This window comes from Poecilia formosa, unplaced genomic scaffold, assembly GCF_000485575.1.
Source record: "Poecilia formosa unplaced genomic scaffold, Poecilia_formosa-5.1.2 Scaffold173, whole genome shotgun sequence".
Classification (NCBI taxonomy): Eukaryota; Metazoa; Chordata; class Actinopteri; order Cyprinodontiformes; family Poeciliidae; genus Poecilia; species Poecilia formosa.
This window is the reverse complement of record NW_006800112.1, coordinates 284348-300265: the sequence shown is the minus strand read 5'-3', so window position 1 is coordinate 300265 and position 15918 is coordinate 284348. Positions and strand designations below refer to the sequence as shown.

General features: G+C 41.2%; 1 protein-coding gene and 1 long non-coding RNA gene across 8 annotated transcripts in view; both read left to right on the top strand.

The window, feature by feature from the left end:
- Window positions 1-11494, top strand: part of plekha1b (pleckstrin homology domain containing, family A (phosphoinositide binding specific) member 1b) — a 17368-nt gene extending 5874 nt beyond the window's left edge. For 2 of the 6 annotated variants that reach the window (XM_007565205.2, XM_007565207.2), the window contains exons 3-12: window positions 138-194; window positions 531-576; window positions 1106-1203; window positions 2841-2966; window positions 4425-4556; window positions 4657-4725; window positions 5876-5940; window positions 6018-6081; window positions 6237-6326; window positions 9191-11494. In XM_007565205.2, the coding sequence (XP_007565267.1) occupies window positions 138-194; window positions 531-576; window positions 1106-1203; window positions 2841-2966; window positions 4425-4556; window positions 4657-4725; window positions 5876-5940; window positions 6018-6081; window positions 6237-6326; window positions 9191-9508 (1065 nt within the window). In that variant the 3' untranslated portion in view covers window positions 9509-11494. Of the gene's footprint in view, window positions 1-137; window positions 195-530; window positions 577-1105; window positions 1204-2840; window positions 2967-4424; window positions 4557-4656; window positions 4726-5875; window positions 5941-6017; window positions 6082-6236; window positions 6327-6994; window positions 7069-7847; window positions 8026-9190 lie in introns of all 6 variants that reach the window. The other 4 variants (XR_001663809.1, XR_477221.2, XM_016678066.1 and 1 more) reach the window with 4 other exon arrangements.
- Window positions 11495-12029: 535 nt separating this feature from the next.
- Window positions 12030-14948, top strand: LOC103147053 (uncharacterized). Of its 2 annotated transcripts, XR_001663810.1 has the most exons (3): window positions 12030-12931; window positions 13285-13872; window positions 14202-14948. It is a non-coding gene; the product is annotated as an uncharacterized LOC103147053 (long non-coding RNA). The 2 variants fall into 2 exon arrangements; XR_477219.2 differs by lacking the exon at window positions 14202-14948 and having other exon boundaries at window positions 13285-14092.
- Window positions 14949-15918: the final 970 nt, after the last annotated feature.

Below are 15918 nucleotides of genomic sequence, written 5' to 3'. Positions count from 1 at the left end.
ACAAAGACGAAGAAATATCGAGGCACGACGGGAATCTTGAATTGTTCTTTATCGATTTCGTCCCTTGTAATCTGAGCCCTGTTACGACTCAGCAGGATCAGTTTGATCACATCCTGAATGTGTCATTTTTCTTTCAGAACCTGCCTAAAGGTGCGGATAATGTGGGCTTTCTCAAACTCACATACATCTCCAAGGTCAGTCCTCGCTCAAACGGCGACGCGTCGCATCTTTATTTTACCGAAAACAAGGAAATCTTTTAGAAATCACCTGTGTTTCCAGAGCAAGAATTTCAGTCTTTTTGGCCACACTACAACCAGAAGTTACAGAAAGGTTGTCGAATTTTCCAAGCAATCCGTAGTTATTCCAAGCTGGTTTTAGGAGGAGATGTTTCAGGGAAAGCCTCAGGCTCCAGAACAGATTATGGGTCATTTTTCAGTAACTTTGGAGTTAGTTGCGTTCCACTGGGTGATTTTTAGGGTTTTTAGGCTTTCTTGTGTCCTCTGTGACGTTTACTGTCCTCTTGTCTTCAGGTCAGCGATGCTACCAAGCTCAGGCCGAAGGCAGAGTTCTGCTTTGGTGAGTTTGTTGTTTCCTCCCTCCGTTTATCTCCCTGAACTCGCTCCGTCTTTGTGCCGAAGTTTTGCCTCCACTCCCCTTCCAGTCCCTTGTTTCCTTCCTTCCCTCCTTCCTCATCTCTCCACTTCTTCCGCCCTCCTTCGTCTCTTCCTCTCCCTCCCTCCCCCTTTTTCCTCATCTCTTGAGTTTACTTCCTCCCTTTTGTCCCGCGCTACTTGTTTTTCCTGCCGCGTGGAACAGCAGCTCTTTGTCACTCAATAGGAGGAAACCGTGCAATGACAATGACCGAACCGTTGTGTGCGGACATGTGCGCATGTGTTTGCATCTAGATGGGATGTTAACTCCGAGACGTGCATCCTCTCTGGCTCTGAGAAACCAGAAACAAGCGGATATTTTTAGATCTCCATGCGGCGGAGCGGATTTGTCTCCGTTTTTATCGGGTCTGGTGATAAGCGGGAGCATTTACATGTCGTCCTCTGTTTTTTGTTTGTTTGTTTGTTTGTTTGTTTGTTTTTTTATCTCTCCGCAGTTATAAATGCAGGCATGAGGAAGTTCTACCTGCAGGCCAATGACCAGCAGGATTTGGTGGAATGGATCAGCGTTCTGAACAATGCCACCAAGATCACAGTGAGACTCGCGCACACAGATACACGCACAAATGGGGTTGGACACAGATGGATCCATAGTTGACCCTGTTTCACGTCGCAGGCATCCCACACTCTGCTCTGCACTCGACCTCGGGCCACAGCAGATGGAAAATTAGCCATCAGACCGGACCGATGAAGCTCGATGCGCTTTCCTCAGAGCCTCGTCGGAAAGTTGTGGGGCTTCACAGGCCGATGCGCTTTCCAAATCATCCTCCGGCTTCGAAGCCGCAGGGTCAATTAGAAAAGCTTCTGCGTCAAAACTATCTTTTAACTGTAGGGATTTTAGAATGTCTGCAAAAATCGTCTGGAGGGCGAGAGACAAAACCTTGAGACAAATAACATCCTAAACTGGTAAATAAAAGAAAAGAGAAAGAGGGGAAGGGTCGATTCCAAACTTCCTTTGAGGTAAATTAACTCCACAAATCTAGGATAAGTCGACTCCAAAACTACACTATTTGGAGAACAAGAATATTTAAATAAATCAGGGATGCACCGATCCATTTTCTTCACTTCCGATACTGATATCTGAGATTTAATATCGGCTGACGAGGGGAAAAAAACTGCGCTGAATTGACTTAAAACATGTCTGTTTTTAAACAGACGTAATTATACTGAAATACAAATTTGTGTGATGCAGTACAGCACACTTAAATACACCAAACACGTAAAAGCAACTTTAATTTGTTCAACCAGTGCTGTTAGGAGGATAACAGCCAATGTAAATTAAATAATAGGGGAACTGAAACCGATTAAAAACAACAGGTTGACTGCATTGGTGAAACATGTAGAAAATAAACTGAAACAAACCTTCTTTCAAATGGTTCAGAAAACGCAATTAGGATTTCTGAGTATAATGTAAAATAAGTTTAGAGCACAGAGCATAGAACTAGACTGAATAGATCTGCCCTTGCAGATCGGGTACCAATGCGGATATTAACATCGGGTCTCTGCATCTCTAATATAAATGATAGTTTGTTTTGTTTTTAGACCTGTATGATTCTAAGTCTACAAAGTTAGATTTAATTTAATGGTGACTTTTCTAAGCGGTAAGTAACTTTGGCTCACATTTTGTACAAAATTCTAAATCTCAAGTTGTTTTCCCTCCTCAAAACACATCTAGAGAAGGAAGTCGTTAACATCATCCAGAATTAAAGCTCCCCCTGCATTTAAACGACATTTTCAAGCCTTAATTGTGATGACTTTTCACTGGAAACAGGTAATTCTAGAACTAGAATATCACATCAAATTAGGAAAGAATATTTTTAATCTTTTATTTCCTGATTTAGTTTTGAAAAGTACTTCTAATCTGACAAAAAAACCTAATTGAAACACACATTTCACATATGAGTGCATGTTACAGATAGTTGGTCAAGTATGCGCAATAATAATATCAATAAAACGTATTAACAATATTTCAGCTCCGTTAGAAACTGCTGCTGCAGGCGGACCGAAAGATGACGAATGGGTGACTCAACAAACCTCACCCCGTTGTAATTTTACTGCTTTTACTTTTTTTTTTTTAATGTCTGGAAGGCTAATAAAACCTAGCTCGGCTCCACGGCTCGGTTCTGATCTCCCGAGTCGGGTCTGAGGCGTTTCTGTCTCGTTGCGTTTCAGGTGCCAAAGTCTGGAGAGAGCCAGGCCGCCTATGTGGAGACCCCGCAGGAAGCCCTCGGCGCTATGAAGCAGGTCTCTTACAAAACGGAGATCATAGGTGGCGTTCCAATCATCACAGCCACGCAGGTAACGCTCCCCCCAGTCGGAGCCGTTGTCTATCAGCAGCAGGTCTAGTCTTGTCTCTGCAGGTATGCGGCTGTGCGTTTCACCCAGAACACAACAGCTCTGCTGCCTCGACTGTTTGTGTCTCATTAAGACCTACTGGGCTTCACAACTGCTGGGAAAAATGACCCAAGAGTAAAAGCGGAGCTTTTCTTTTGCAAATTAATTTTACTTATCAAAACTGGATCTACTTAAGAAAAAAAAAAAAAGCCATTACCAGAAAATGGTGTAAACTCCAAACATCTACAATAGAGGACTGATTCAAAATCGTGTATGGTGTATTCAAAATGGAGAAGATGAGTACATTTGTGATTTCTGTTTGGTCTTTTTCTTTTTCATTCATTATGTTTTTTGTGATTTTTGAATACGTATACAGAAAAATATTATGAAATAATTCATTAAAACTGGACTTACTTTACATCTATAAACTTCCCCACATTGATGGACAACTGCAGTTGTATTAAGAAGGGTAGGCTTACGTCTTTCTATTTTTGCAATTTGTTATGGCTCCCGTAAGTTCCAGAAAACTACCAAAAAATTATTCTGAAAAGTGAGCTAACACTAATTAAAAATGGTTATCGTTGCATCAATTGAGCCTATTTTTTCTCTCACTCCATCTGCAGTCTGATTTTTTTTTGTGCTCAGTATTAAATCACAATGCCAGTTTTTCCCTAGATAATTTTCAACTTAAATTGAAGCAATTTTTCATATTTCAAAAATACAACTCCTAAATTTTAGTCAACACTGTTCTACAAATTATGCTCATTACAACAAGGAACCTGCAAAAGAGCCGATTTAACTAGTTCAATAATAGAATTATGGCAAGGATTTTCTCAAAATTTAACACTTAATCCTACTCTAATCGAATACTGCAGTCTCAAATTTAAATGAATTGATAATAAAATTCGTCATAACACCACACTTTTTGTGAATGCAAAAAGCTCACAGATGCATTGAATTCAACTAAGCGAGGTCAAAGAAAACACCTGAAATACCTGGACTTGTTTGCTAGCAAATGTCCTAAACAGTAGTAGATATACAAGTTTGCAGGTTTAAAGTTAAAGGAACAGTAGCGTACTGAATGCCTGAACTGCAATATGTACACCACTAGAGACCCGACAGAACCTGTAATGTCCGCTCCAGTTTCCTCACTTCTGTATAAATAGACCAGATAAGTTTTAGGATTCTGTTCTGTGGAGCTCTGAGTCAAAACTTGAACTTTTTGAACCTATGCGCATTTTGGAGAAGGAAGAATGAATCATACATTAAAAAGAACCGCCTGTCCACAGTGAGGCACTGGAGCAGCTCTGTGATGCTGCGGGGACGGCAAGATGTTTTTTTGTTTTCCCCTTCTGTCTTAAACAGAACCTTAACGTTACGCCAGGTTGAGATGAATCCTGAACATGTGGGTGTTTGTTGTAGGAGCAGAGCGAAGGCCAGAACGGGTCGGACCGAGGGAAGCGGGCTCAGAACCAGCTGCCGTACTTCCTGTCCAGAGGAGCGCAGGACCAGTCTTTCATAAAGGCGGGATACTGCGTTAAACAGGGAGCTGTGGTGAGAGCAGACGGATACACACCTTCTTCGACTTCCATGACGAAACAGATGATAAACTAGTGTTGATGTTCTGTATTTTTTTTTTCACTTTTTTTTTCAGATGAGGAACTGGAAGAGGAGGTACTTCATCTTGGATGAAAATGCGCTCAGCTACTACAAATCCGACCTGGTGAGAAAATGGGATGAGGTGGTGTGTGTTTGACATCAAGCTGGAACCAGACGGCTGTTATTCAGCTGCAGACCGGAGAAAATGTTGATCTTAAATTAAGAAATTTAGAGTATTTTCCTTCAGCAGCAGGTCTGGCAGCTCTTTGCCTTCGTATCAAACAGAAACCGTGTATCTTTGTATATATGTCGTGTCTTGAGAACCTTTTCTGGGCTTAGCTAGGTGTTTTAGCTAGCTAACACTAGCCAAAACACCTTAGCTAGCTAAATTCAAAGCTCATTTTGCCTTGAATTGGTGGGATGTTTGTCTCTACACGCAGTGGCACGCGCTCTAAATTCCTCCCCGTAAGATCGGTGTGTGGACAAATTAAGCGAATGACATCCCAACCAGGACCTGTCGGAGCACATGTGCACACACCCAGGGTGTGTGCCCTCAGGCTGTGTGTTAATTTGTAGAGGCAGCTGAGATCAGGTAATCTGATTGATAAAATCAGCACTGGTGTTAAAAAAAAAGATTTGGAAAAACAGAGCTGAGTTTTTGTTCTCCACAGTGACAGCAGGAAGTCTTTTTGGGCTTCGTCTCTACCAGCTTTGCACATGTACAAACTAAAATCATTGCCCAAGTGGAACTAGATGACGTAGAGTAGCTTGAAACAAAGAAATTCCTTTTAGCTGGTGCAGGAATCCTTCCTTGGAAAGTTTTCCGTCATTTACAGAGGGTGGCCGTTCATCCTTAAAATGTCTTAAATTCATGTATCTAAAATTAAGGCTTTAAAATGTCTTAAATTTTGTTGCATGACTATCCTCATAGAATCTCGTATATTCTATGTTTCTTTTTTCTCTCCTGGGAGTTTTCTGTCAGACATCTTCACTGCATTCTGTGACTCGAGGCGGCTTATGCTAGCGTTGACTGGCTGCTAATACACCCTTGCCAGCCCGCTAGCTAACTTTTCTGTGTCTAGGAGTGAGACCCCAAGAGTCTCACTGTTTTTGCTATGCTTTACTTTAATACAGCAGGATTCTCCAACCATCTCCTATATTTATAGTTTTTTTTTTGCTCTTAAATTTAATTCAAGGTGTTATTTAAAAAAAAAGGTCTTAAAAAGTCTTAAGTTTGAAACCCTGATTATGAGACATATTTCCTTCTTTGTCAGGACCGGGAGGCACTGAGAGTTATCCCGCTGAAGGAGATTCATAAAGTCCAGGAATGCAAACAGAGGTCAGTTAGCACCTGAAGCCATCAGAGCTTTGTTTAGGCCTCGGTGTTCAAAAGCTGCTCCGTTCTGTGTTCTGCAGCGAGCTGATGATGCGAGACAACCTCTTCGAGATGGTCACCAACTCCAGAACCTTCTTCATACAGGTGACACTGGCCGAATTCATCTGGGACATCTGGACGAGACTCACTTCAGCAACTTTCCTCAGAACCGCCTGATGGATTTATTTAAATCACTACAATATGAGTTCACAATATCACTGGAATAAGCTGAATCAACTCTGTGGGTCTGTGTCTTTCAGGCTGACAGTCCAGAGGACATGCACAGCTGGATCAAGGCCGTCTCCGGGGCGATTGTTGCCCAGCGCGGGCCCGGGCGCTCAGCCAACACGGTGCGTATCTCGTCAGCTGAAGCTGTGCAGGAACCTCCTTAAATGTGGGTGCAGTGCGAACAGACAGTGGTCGCAGCAGTCTATACTAATGTGCATCACTTCTGACTTTTATGAGCCAGCAAAGTGGTGCCACCATGTGGCGGTTACAAGTAAGTGCATCGGCGAAAGGAACGCTTCAACTCTGATTTATTAGTTCAAACACTGAGCGTGAGGCGGCCAGTAGGCCATATTTACAAAACGTACACACACACACACACACACACACACACACACACACACACACACACACACACACACACGTTCACAGCTTGTGAAGTTTCTTCTTTTTCTGTCTCTACAGAGTTTCTTTCCTAACTCGACCACACAAATCGACCAAAACTCGACCACTCGATCCACCACAAACTGACCTCTGTGCTTTTAAATTTAGGAAATGGCTTAACTTGTTCCTACAAATGTGGTTGATAAAATGTGTTGTTGTTTTTTTCTATACTACTTGTGCATTTCTGTACACAAGGCCACACTGTCTGTGTTTTTCAAGTGCAGCATAATGTGGTTTAGGATCCACAGATCAGAATCCGACCACCGCGAGGCAGTTTGAGGTGGGTTGTGTTGGAAAGGAGCTCTCTGCCTCTCCGTTACTGAGTCCAGCTGTAAACTGTTGTTTCCAGATCCGTCAGGTGCGACGGCTCTCCAGCCCGTGTATACAGAGGTATACTCCGTTCTGCAGTGGGGAACCCCGCACGTATGTGTCCCTCCCACCTCAAACCCAACCTTTAACCTCCCACCGCCCCCACCATCCATCACTGCTTCCCCGCTAACGGGCATTTAGCCCCACGCTCCGCCAGACGGGTCCAGCTTGACATGAGTTCTTACTTTTAAATGTGCGGATTGAAAACAAGAGCGCCGCAGCCGGATGAACTGGAGTTGACCTTTAACCTCACAGTTAGAATTTAGGTCAAGTTAGGTTTTTCACTTAAATGAAACATATCAACGTTTGTCTCGGTAAATATGTTTCTACAGACCCGCTAACCAGCACATATAAGACAACTCATTAGTCTGTAAATTGAGTTGTGTGTAATAAAGTACAATAATGCAACATACTGACTGAAATTTATTCAGTTCTTACTAGAAAAGCATTTCTTGTAAGCCTCAACATAAGGCCGACTTCTCTGGGCCCAGAGGTGTCTGAGATGGACCATTACAAAGTGAAAATGTGGATTGTGGTCGAACATATCTGTATTTCACAACTCCAGCTTATGAAAGGTTAACAACACGGTCATGTTCTCCTTTTTTTTTTTTTTTTTCTTAAAATATTTTGTACATTTGGACCTGTGATCTGTTTCTGAACTGTTTCCTCGTCTCTCTGAGTAACGTTTCCAGACTTCCCGACTTGCAGACGACCTCCTAAAACCAAGCCGTTACTTTCTTTCTGCTAACCCTCTGCCATGTTGTCTTTCTGTTTCTCCTTCCTGTTGTACATGTGTACATGTGTGTGTGTGTGTGTGTGTGTGTGTTTTCTAGAGAGTGAGGTGTGACAGTGACACAATAACTTTCCCCAAATGAGCCCCGCCGCCTGCTTCCTGTTCCCTCCCACTGCTGCTCATCGTCTTTATCACCAAGCCCCCGCTGCCTCTCAGCTTCCTTAGCAACCGCTGCATCATCCTTTCCTCTTCCCCGGCAACAGCAGCATCGCTCGTTCGTACGTGGACCTGCATGAACGTTACATCTCAGAGCCCGTCATGTGCCGTGAGACCATCTCAGAGTGTTTGTATAAGTTAAATTCGATAATAATTCCCAGAGGGAAGTTAAATGTGGTAGTGACTTGAGTTGCAAAGCAAAATAGTTAAAGATGAGGACAAATTCGAAGGCACGTCTTTGTGCAGACAGATAAAAAAAAAAAACCAAACAGATAAATTAATCCTTGCAGTAGGATAATCTCACACTGGAAAGCTTAGAAAAATCCAAAAACACAGTATTTTCTTTTGTCTAGATTCAAGTGAACACATCTTGACACTTGAAATACGACAAAACTAATCTAAAAGTTACAAGAAATAAGAGCTTGTTTTTAAGTCAATAAGACCTTAATATTGATGGAAAAAGTCTTAGTTCCACAGGGAGATTATTTCACTTATCGCTAGTACTTTCAAAAAAATCATTCTTAAGGAATTATTATTTATTACTGTGTTTTCTATGGCTATTACCTAACTTATGAACTCCATCACTGGATTGCACTGTTGTCTTGTCTTTCCCATTTTGCAGAGTGGCTAGGAGACACCAGCTTCTGCTCTGTGTTCAAGATATGTCCTCCCCGCAGGAACTGGGAGTCGGGAATTTTTATTTAGTATTTCATACAAAATCTAGTTAGTAGGAATTTACAAAACAAAATTGTCGTTTAACAGAAGTCTTAACATATATAGTTTTAGAATTAATGTTATGAGTTTGTTAAAAAACAGTTATTCATTAAATGTTTTAATGTTTAATTATGAATCTAAATATTCAGTATGAGATTACATTACTGCAAAAAAGTATTAGTTTTTAATGATCTTGACACATCTTTAGATTTATGGACAAAAGGAGATGAAATTCAGGAAAACATTTCTTTAAATGGAACAAATTTCCTGATTTTTGGCTCAGATTTGATTTAGATTCTTATCTCTAAGTTTATAAAAAAAAAAACCTCTTTACGCCTGTTGTCTTGTGCTTTTCTTCTTTCCCATCACAAGCTCATCCATCCATCCATCCATTCATTCATCCATCCATCCACAGAACCATCCATCGGTGTGGTCCATTAATCAGCACATCCATCATTCCCAGCCTCCTCTCCACCCTCTCACTTCCTGTCCCGCTCTCCTTTGTCTCCCCAGGAGCACAGTGACCCTCCCTCTCCCACCTCCGCCTCCACCTTCTACTACTCCCTCAACACGGAACCGCAGCACCCAGAACCCTCAGCGGGTGCTCAGCCTGACGCTGGACACTCGCCACCAGGACAACTTCCTGGGCCTCCTGCCGTGGCGCCTCAGTGGAATCCAGCCCGTGATGATGCCGTTGCCTTCAGCGCGTTCCCGCCTTTCTCTGCAGGAGACGGTGCAGACCTCAAAGTGACGGAGGCCGAGTGGCCCTGCGCCAGCGGCGGGGGCGACCCGAACACGGAGGAGCCCGACTCGGAGATGACTCTGATGTGACAGCAACTGATCTTTGAATTTTTCTCCTGCTAAACTTCCTGGGACTGGGTTTTTCTTCTTTCTTTTTTTTTTTTCCCCCTACGTGTGGCTCCGCCTACAAGGTCTTCCTCTGCTGTTCCCCTTCACCTTGCCTTCCTGAATATCTCTCACAGACCAGCAACACAGATGATACAAGTGGTTTAAGCTCTCAGCAGGAGTTCAGCGACACAGGAGTTCACTTCCGAAACAACCAAAGTTTAAAGGGTCGCAGAGAGATGTGTTGAAAGACCTCTCTTCAGTCCTGTGTGTGTTAACTGGAAGTTTGAGATTTGATATGAATTTGTGTTGTTTCCTTATCAAACTGTTTTTTTTTTTGTTTTTTTTTTGTAGTTGAGTTTTTTTTTCAGGCACAGATTAGGAGACATTTGGAGTCTTGCAAAGCTTCCCCGTAAAGATGTTGGTAACACTTTAATTGACGGGGTGCATCAGACTGACATGACGCCGTCATAAACATGACATAACACCTGTTATGAACATGAATGGGTTTTCATAAATGTCGCCATGTTAATACAAAGTTGATCATTTTAATCGACTTTTAATGCAAGTTTCAATGCGACTTTGCATTTAGAGTCTCATTATTTACCGAATGACACTTCATGACAACAGTCGTAAACGTTCACGAAGACTCCTTCGTGTTCGTGACAGTCTTATGCACACCACGTCAAATAAAGTGTTACCAAGACGATCTCAGATATATTTTATGTCATAGTCCAACACAAAATAGTGCAGCGAAGTGGAAGAAAAATGTGTGGTTTTAAAGGGGGCATGGCGGTAAATGTAAAAGTCTGAAAAGTGTGGCATGTATCTAAATTCAGTCCCCCCTGAATGAATACTTTGTGGAATCCCAAGGTCGCAGCTCAGGGTGTATCTCTTCACATCTACAAACTGAGTTCCTCTTTGCAAATTATCCTCCCCAGTCCAGATTGAAGAACAGCAAACCCATAGCATCATGCTGCCACCACCGACATCTGTTACAGTGGGAACTTGGCACTTAGAGTAAGGTGCGGTCTTTACTCGCATAGCTTTTCGCAGTAGGTCAAACAATTCAGCGGGTCAAACAGAGTCAGTCTCATCAGCCGCCTTTCTACTGGAAGTTAACTGTATACAGGCGGACTTTATTTATTAATTTGGTGACTTTGAAGACAATTATTACAACTGAATTTTACCGAGGGGTTTCAAAATCTGCACTGTACTCTTTTTATTCCACTTCAGATTATGCAGTTGATGTTGATATATAATATAAAATCTATATAAAATACAGATTTTAAGAGTCAAGGGATATGAACCTTAAGAAAGCTCTGTAAGACTCCAGTGATCCAGAAACTCTGCTGCCACCTAGTGTGTACAACTAGTATGTCAATTATGGTTGTTTTGTTTTTTGTTTTGTTTTTTGTTAGTTTTTTTTCTTGCGTTTGCTTTATCTGCATATTCTGAGTGTTAAAAAAAGGTTGCTATATATTTATTTTATTTTGTTTGATCCTAAACTAATAAGATCAAACGAAATATACACAGGAAAAATATATAGTAAAAGGAATAGGAATAAGGTTACAAAGAAATAATATATTTTCACAGCAGAAGAAACTGTTTACATGCAAAGAAATGCTTTGCGACATTTGCAGAAATCATGCATGTGAACTCATACACAGAGACACAGTTAATGTGAAAATAAAGATATTTGACTTCAAACTAAGCAGAAACACATTCAGATAACCTAAAAGAAAAAGGAAAAAAAAGTTTAAACTTTGTTCTTAAAGTAAGTTTGATCCTCAGAGTTTCTCGTATTTATATGGCGTGTGTCAGAATATAACCTGAATTATTTAAGTGAATTTCTCTTTTTGCACCTCTCTCACTCCTATGTTAACCTCTGTTACAGAAACTGGACCTTTTTTCTTTTCTTTTCTTTTTTTTGTGCAGTGTCGGGTCGGCGGAAACCGTTTGTGACTTTGCTAAAAATGTCAGCCTCTGCCCTGAGTGTGGAAGTTATGCGAAACACGGAAATGCTTCAGCATCACGAACTCTGACTCTGGAAACATTTCCTTCTTGCTCACCAGCTCCCCTCCCCTCACCTCACCTTAACTTCCTGTTACTTTACCTGCCGTCACGTCGGCGTTCAGGACCCCCGTCGGTTTGCGTGGAAATCTTTTGGGACTCGAGCCGTCCCGCAGGTCGTTTCTCCTCTCGGCTCTCTGGTTGTGGGTGTTTGTTTTTTGTTGTTGTTGTTTTTTTCTAGTATTGATATTATTAACTTTAATGAGGAAAAAAAAAATAAACTACACATATATGTTGTTTACTGAATTTTTATGAACTCACGTGCATGACTGTGCACCCCTTCACTCTTCAAATGTGTTGTTCCCTTTGATACATAAGTTGGGTAAAGTGCCTGCGTCTATCTTTCTAAAGAGCAGATTTTAAAAACACCATGAGCTGTTTGATCCGTTTTGTGTGTGTGTGTGTGTGTGTGTGTGTGTGCACGTGGGTGAGACTCTACGTCCATTTTTCTATTTATTAAAAGATATTAAAAAACAATGAAAGTGTTTTATTTAAAAAAAAAAAATCTACTTCTGTGTTTGGGATTATTCAGCTTTCATACATGATGGCCTCACATTTTACTGTAGGATGCCGTCCTGTACAGAAACGATCATGGTCCACTCAATGACCATACTCAGTGGGGCCTGAGGAGTCTAAAATGCAGTTCTCAGGTTTTTAGTGATTTCCCTGATCGTTGCAGTTGCAGGTGTGGGGGATCAGTTGTTGTAGATCAAGGAGCCCCCCTACGCGCCCTCCATTAAAATACGATTCTATTCTCTTTCCTATGAATATTTTTGTTTTGTTTTGCTATTAAAAAGCACTGTGTTGCATTGTCCATGTTAAGCTGAACGTTCATATAAATGTTTGTAACTATTCTGGCTGAGAGTGAAATGAGTTTAGAAAGGGATCAGTTTTTAACAGGCGCTTAGGGCAGCCTTGGGTCCTAAGTTTCTGTGTTGAAGAGCGTAAGCTCAGTAGAACGTAGCAGCCATAGTGTGACACACGTTGGATTTATGAATGTTGTTTTGTATTTTCAGGTAAGCCGAAGTAGTAAAAAATTACCAACAGGCATTGTATGTTTGTGACACGAAGTTGTAAAGTTTCATAAGACAAAATGTACGTTGCTGTATTAATAACGGAGGTTATCTCAGTCAAGACATCTAAGCTAAGTTTCTGTGTTGAAGAGCGTAAACTCAGTAGAACATGGCTGCCATAGTGTGACGCACGTCGGATTTATGAATGTTGTTTTGTATTTTCAGAAAAAGGAAAGTAAAGAAAATTTACAACCACCGCATGTCATCACTCGAGTTTGCAACACAAGCCCTGAACTTGAGATGAATTAACGTTTCCCCATTTGTGAGTTCCTACTTTTATTTTATGCTCTTGTTGGTGGAGATCCACTTATCTCTTACCTAACTGATAGTTTTTTAATTCTTTTAAAAGCATATTTGGTCTAGTTTCCTCACAGCTCTTCAATTATTGTCACCTTCCTAAAAATAATGGCTTAAGTCACTTTTTGCCAAAAACATCTTTTGAAAAGAAAGGGCTGAAGATTTTTTTTTCCAAAATCACATTTGGCAAAAGAATGACAGGCTGTTGATTTAGGAAGGCGAAGATATGATGAAATAATTTAATAAGTCAGTTGCTGAGGGACAGATTATTATATCCCTGTTGAGTTTTTTGTCAGTTTGGATTCTGACCTGTTGCAGAAGGAGTGTTTAAAAACACAGCAAACCCGGAATGGATGCAGGTTTGCTGCACTGTAACTTTGACCAGAGAAGGATGAAACATCACATCCATCGCCGTTTGTCTCAGTTTCCATAAATCAGCACAAACTGCTGATGTTTTTGTGGAATTGGGAACACGATGCACAGGGATAAACACAACGCCGCAGCGCCGCTCAGATCTGTGGCCCTCAGCAGACTGTTTGGAGATCTGAGTCATCCCAGCGACAAACACACTCCTGCGTTTTCCCAAACCGCACAAGCCCGGCAGATGTCCATAAAACCAACGCCAAGTCCGTCTTCAGTGATCCAGCTTTTTGTCTTTTCTTCTCTCTGTGTGTCTTGGATGCACATATAAATTCAAATATTATTCCTGACTGCGCATGAGTGGACGTAGATTGAGCTGTCTCACTCAGATGGGATGGTGTTTCTGGGAAAGTCCAGAACAGAGCAGTTGATCAGCCTCCTGTGGTCTTTGCGTCATAAACAGAAACGGTTCCTGGTCCAAGCAAGAGTTCAACAGGCTGAGGACATTTCCACCGAGACCTTCGTTCATTTGTCCTGTTTAATCCGGTTGGTGTTTATCGTGACTCATGTTTTACTTCAGTGACTCACGTTGATGATGATTTAAAGTCAAGTTTCAAGGTTCGGCATAAGGAGCTTTTCTCCAGCTCCGTAGCAACAAAATGCTGTTTCTTGTCAGGGTTTTAACAAAATTTTGGATTTGTACAGTAAGCTGCCAAATAGTTGGATCTAGCACAAAAAAAATATAAAAAAATCAAAAACTGGACATTAACAAACTTTGTTGTTCTTTTATTTTCCACGAAAAGCTTCTAATTGAATTAAAATAGAACATTTTCTCTTCTTTGCCCAAGCCCTGTCCACAATTTTCTCTGTTACAGCAGAATTGTGTGTAAGCCAACAAAGCATCCAACAAACTGTGAGCCAAAGGGAACATGTTATGCTCGGCTAACCTAAAAGCACTGGAAGAGGCTGAACTGGTGGCAGAACCTGCAGATGGTAAACAGTTCCTCATGTCGCTAATGAACCCTGATGGATTTATTAACTCCAAAGAACAATCTAAGGTTGTTCTTTTTATTATTTATCAAAAGAAATTGTCTTTTACGACCATTAAAATGTTTGAAATAGTCCCATGTGTTAACCAATAAAATTCATATGGGGAACTTGTGCAAGTGTCACTGATCAAATCCAAGCCTCTGACTTTTTTTTTTTTTTTTTTTTTTACAGCCACAAATTTTTTTTTGTTTACATATGGATTGTTTGATTTAATGCAAAAACACACGTTGATGTAGTCCTGAAAATACCGGCTTCTGCCAGCAGGGGAGCTAAAGTTTAAAAAAAATATATAAAAAATACACACACCTTCTACTGCATCACTCCATGACCAACTCCCTCTATTTACCTCCTGGAAACCTTCACTTTCATTCTTACAGTCACCCATCTGTAAAAAAAAAATCACCCATGACAACCATCTGTATTATTTCACCTTGCTCAAAACTCTCTTTCTCTTCTCCATCTGTCTGGTGTTTTGACTTGACCTTTGGTCTTTACCGTTCCACCTAGCTTTCGCTTAAGCAGACATTTTGGCTGATTTTCATGACGGATATCTTTTTTTTTTCATTATTATTTTTATTATTATTAAAAAGCATCTCTGATCTAATCCCGCATTGGGATTGAACCCCTCCTTGAACTCACTCCTCACCACTGTCTCACTGTCCAGCTATTTTCTCTCTCCACTCTGCGGGTTTCAGGGTCACTGGAAAACATCATCGCAGCACGGATTTCTCACTTCCCCAGTCCATATCCTGCACCACCTTTACACACATACATCTTCTTACTCTAAGGCAGTCCGCTATCTTGAAAACCATGGTAACACATTGCCTCACCTTCACTAAACCTCCCTATCGACACTCTCAAGGCGCACGTCATCACGTCTACAGGGTGCATGAGGTCATTAATCTGTAATTTTGCGTTGCTTACATGTAACATGACAAATTAACATTGCAGATGTGTAAAGGGAGAGAGAGAAGAAAAAAACGAACACTAAACTCCGGCTGAACAAACTTTTCCACAGCTGGGAGACAAATCACCGGCTGCCAGCAGGTCATCGGGAAATCTGGTCCAGAAATGTCCAACAATGACATAATAATCACACGAAGCCGCATGTGATGTCACAGATACTGTCACTGATTGTTCGGGGTTCAAAACAATCGATAGTTTCCACAACAAAGCTTCAGCTGTGTGTGTGTGTGTGTGTGTGTGTGTGTGTGTGACACATCAGTTCGCCTCAGCCCTGGCCGAGATTAACGCCAGAGTCTTTGACTCCGAGTTATTCTGCTCAGACATGCTGGAAGCTGTCGCCTGCTGCAGAATATTTCACATTTTTAACGGTTTTGTTAATCGGATTGTACACAAGGGCACTTCTTTTTCTGAGAAGTGCCGTCATCAGGGTAAACACAGAATAAAATGCTTTTTTTCTTCAGTTTGTGGCTGCAAATCTGAAATTTATTAAACTTTCAGTGATAAGTCATGAGTCTAACTCTTTTTAGGTGTTATTTTAAGTTAGTGGTACTTTATGTGCATTTAACTTCTTAAGAA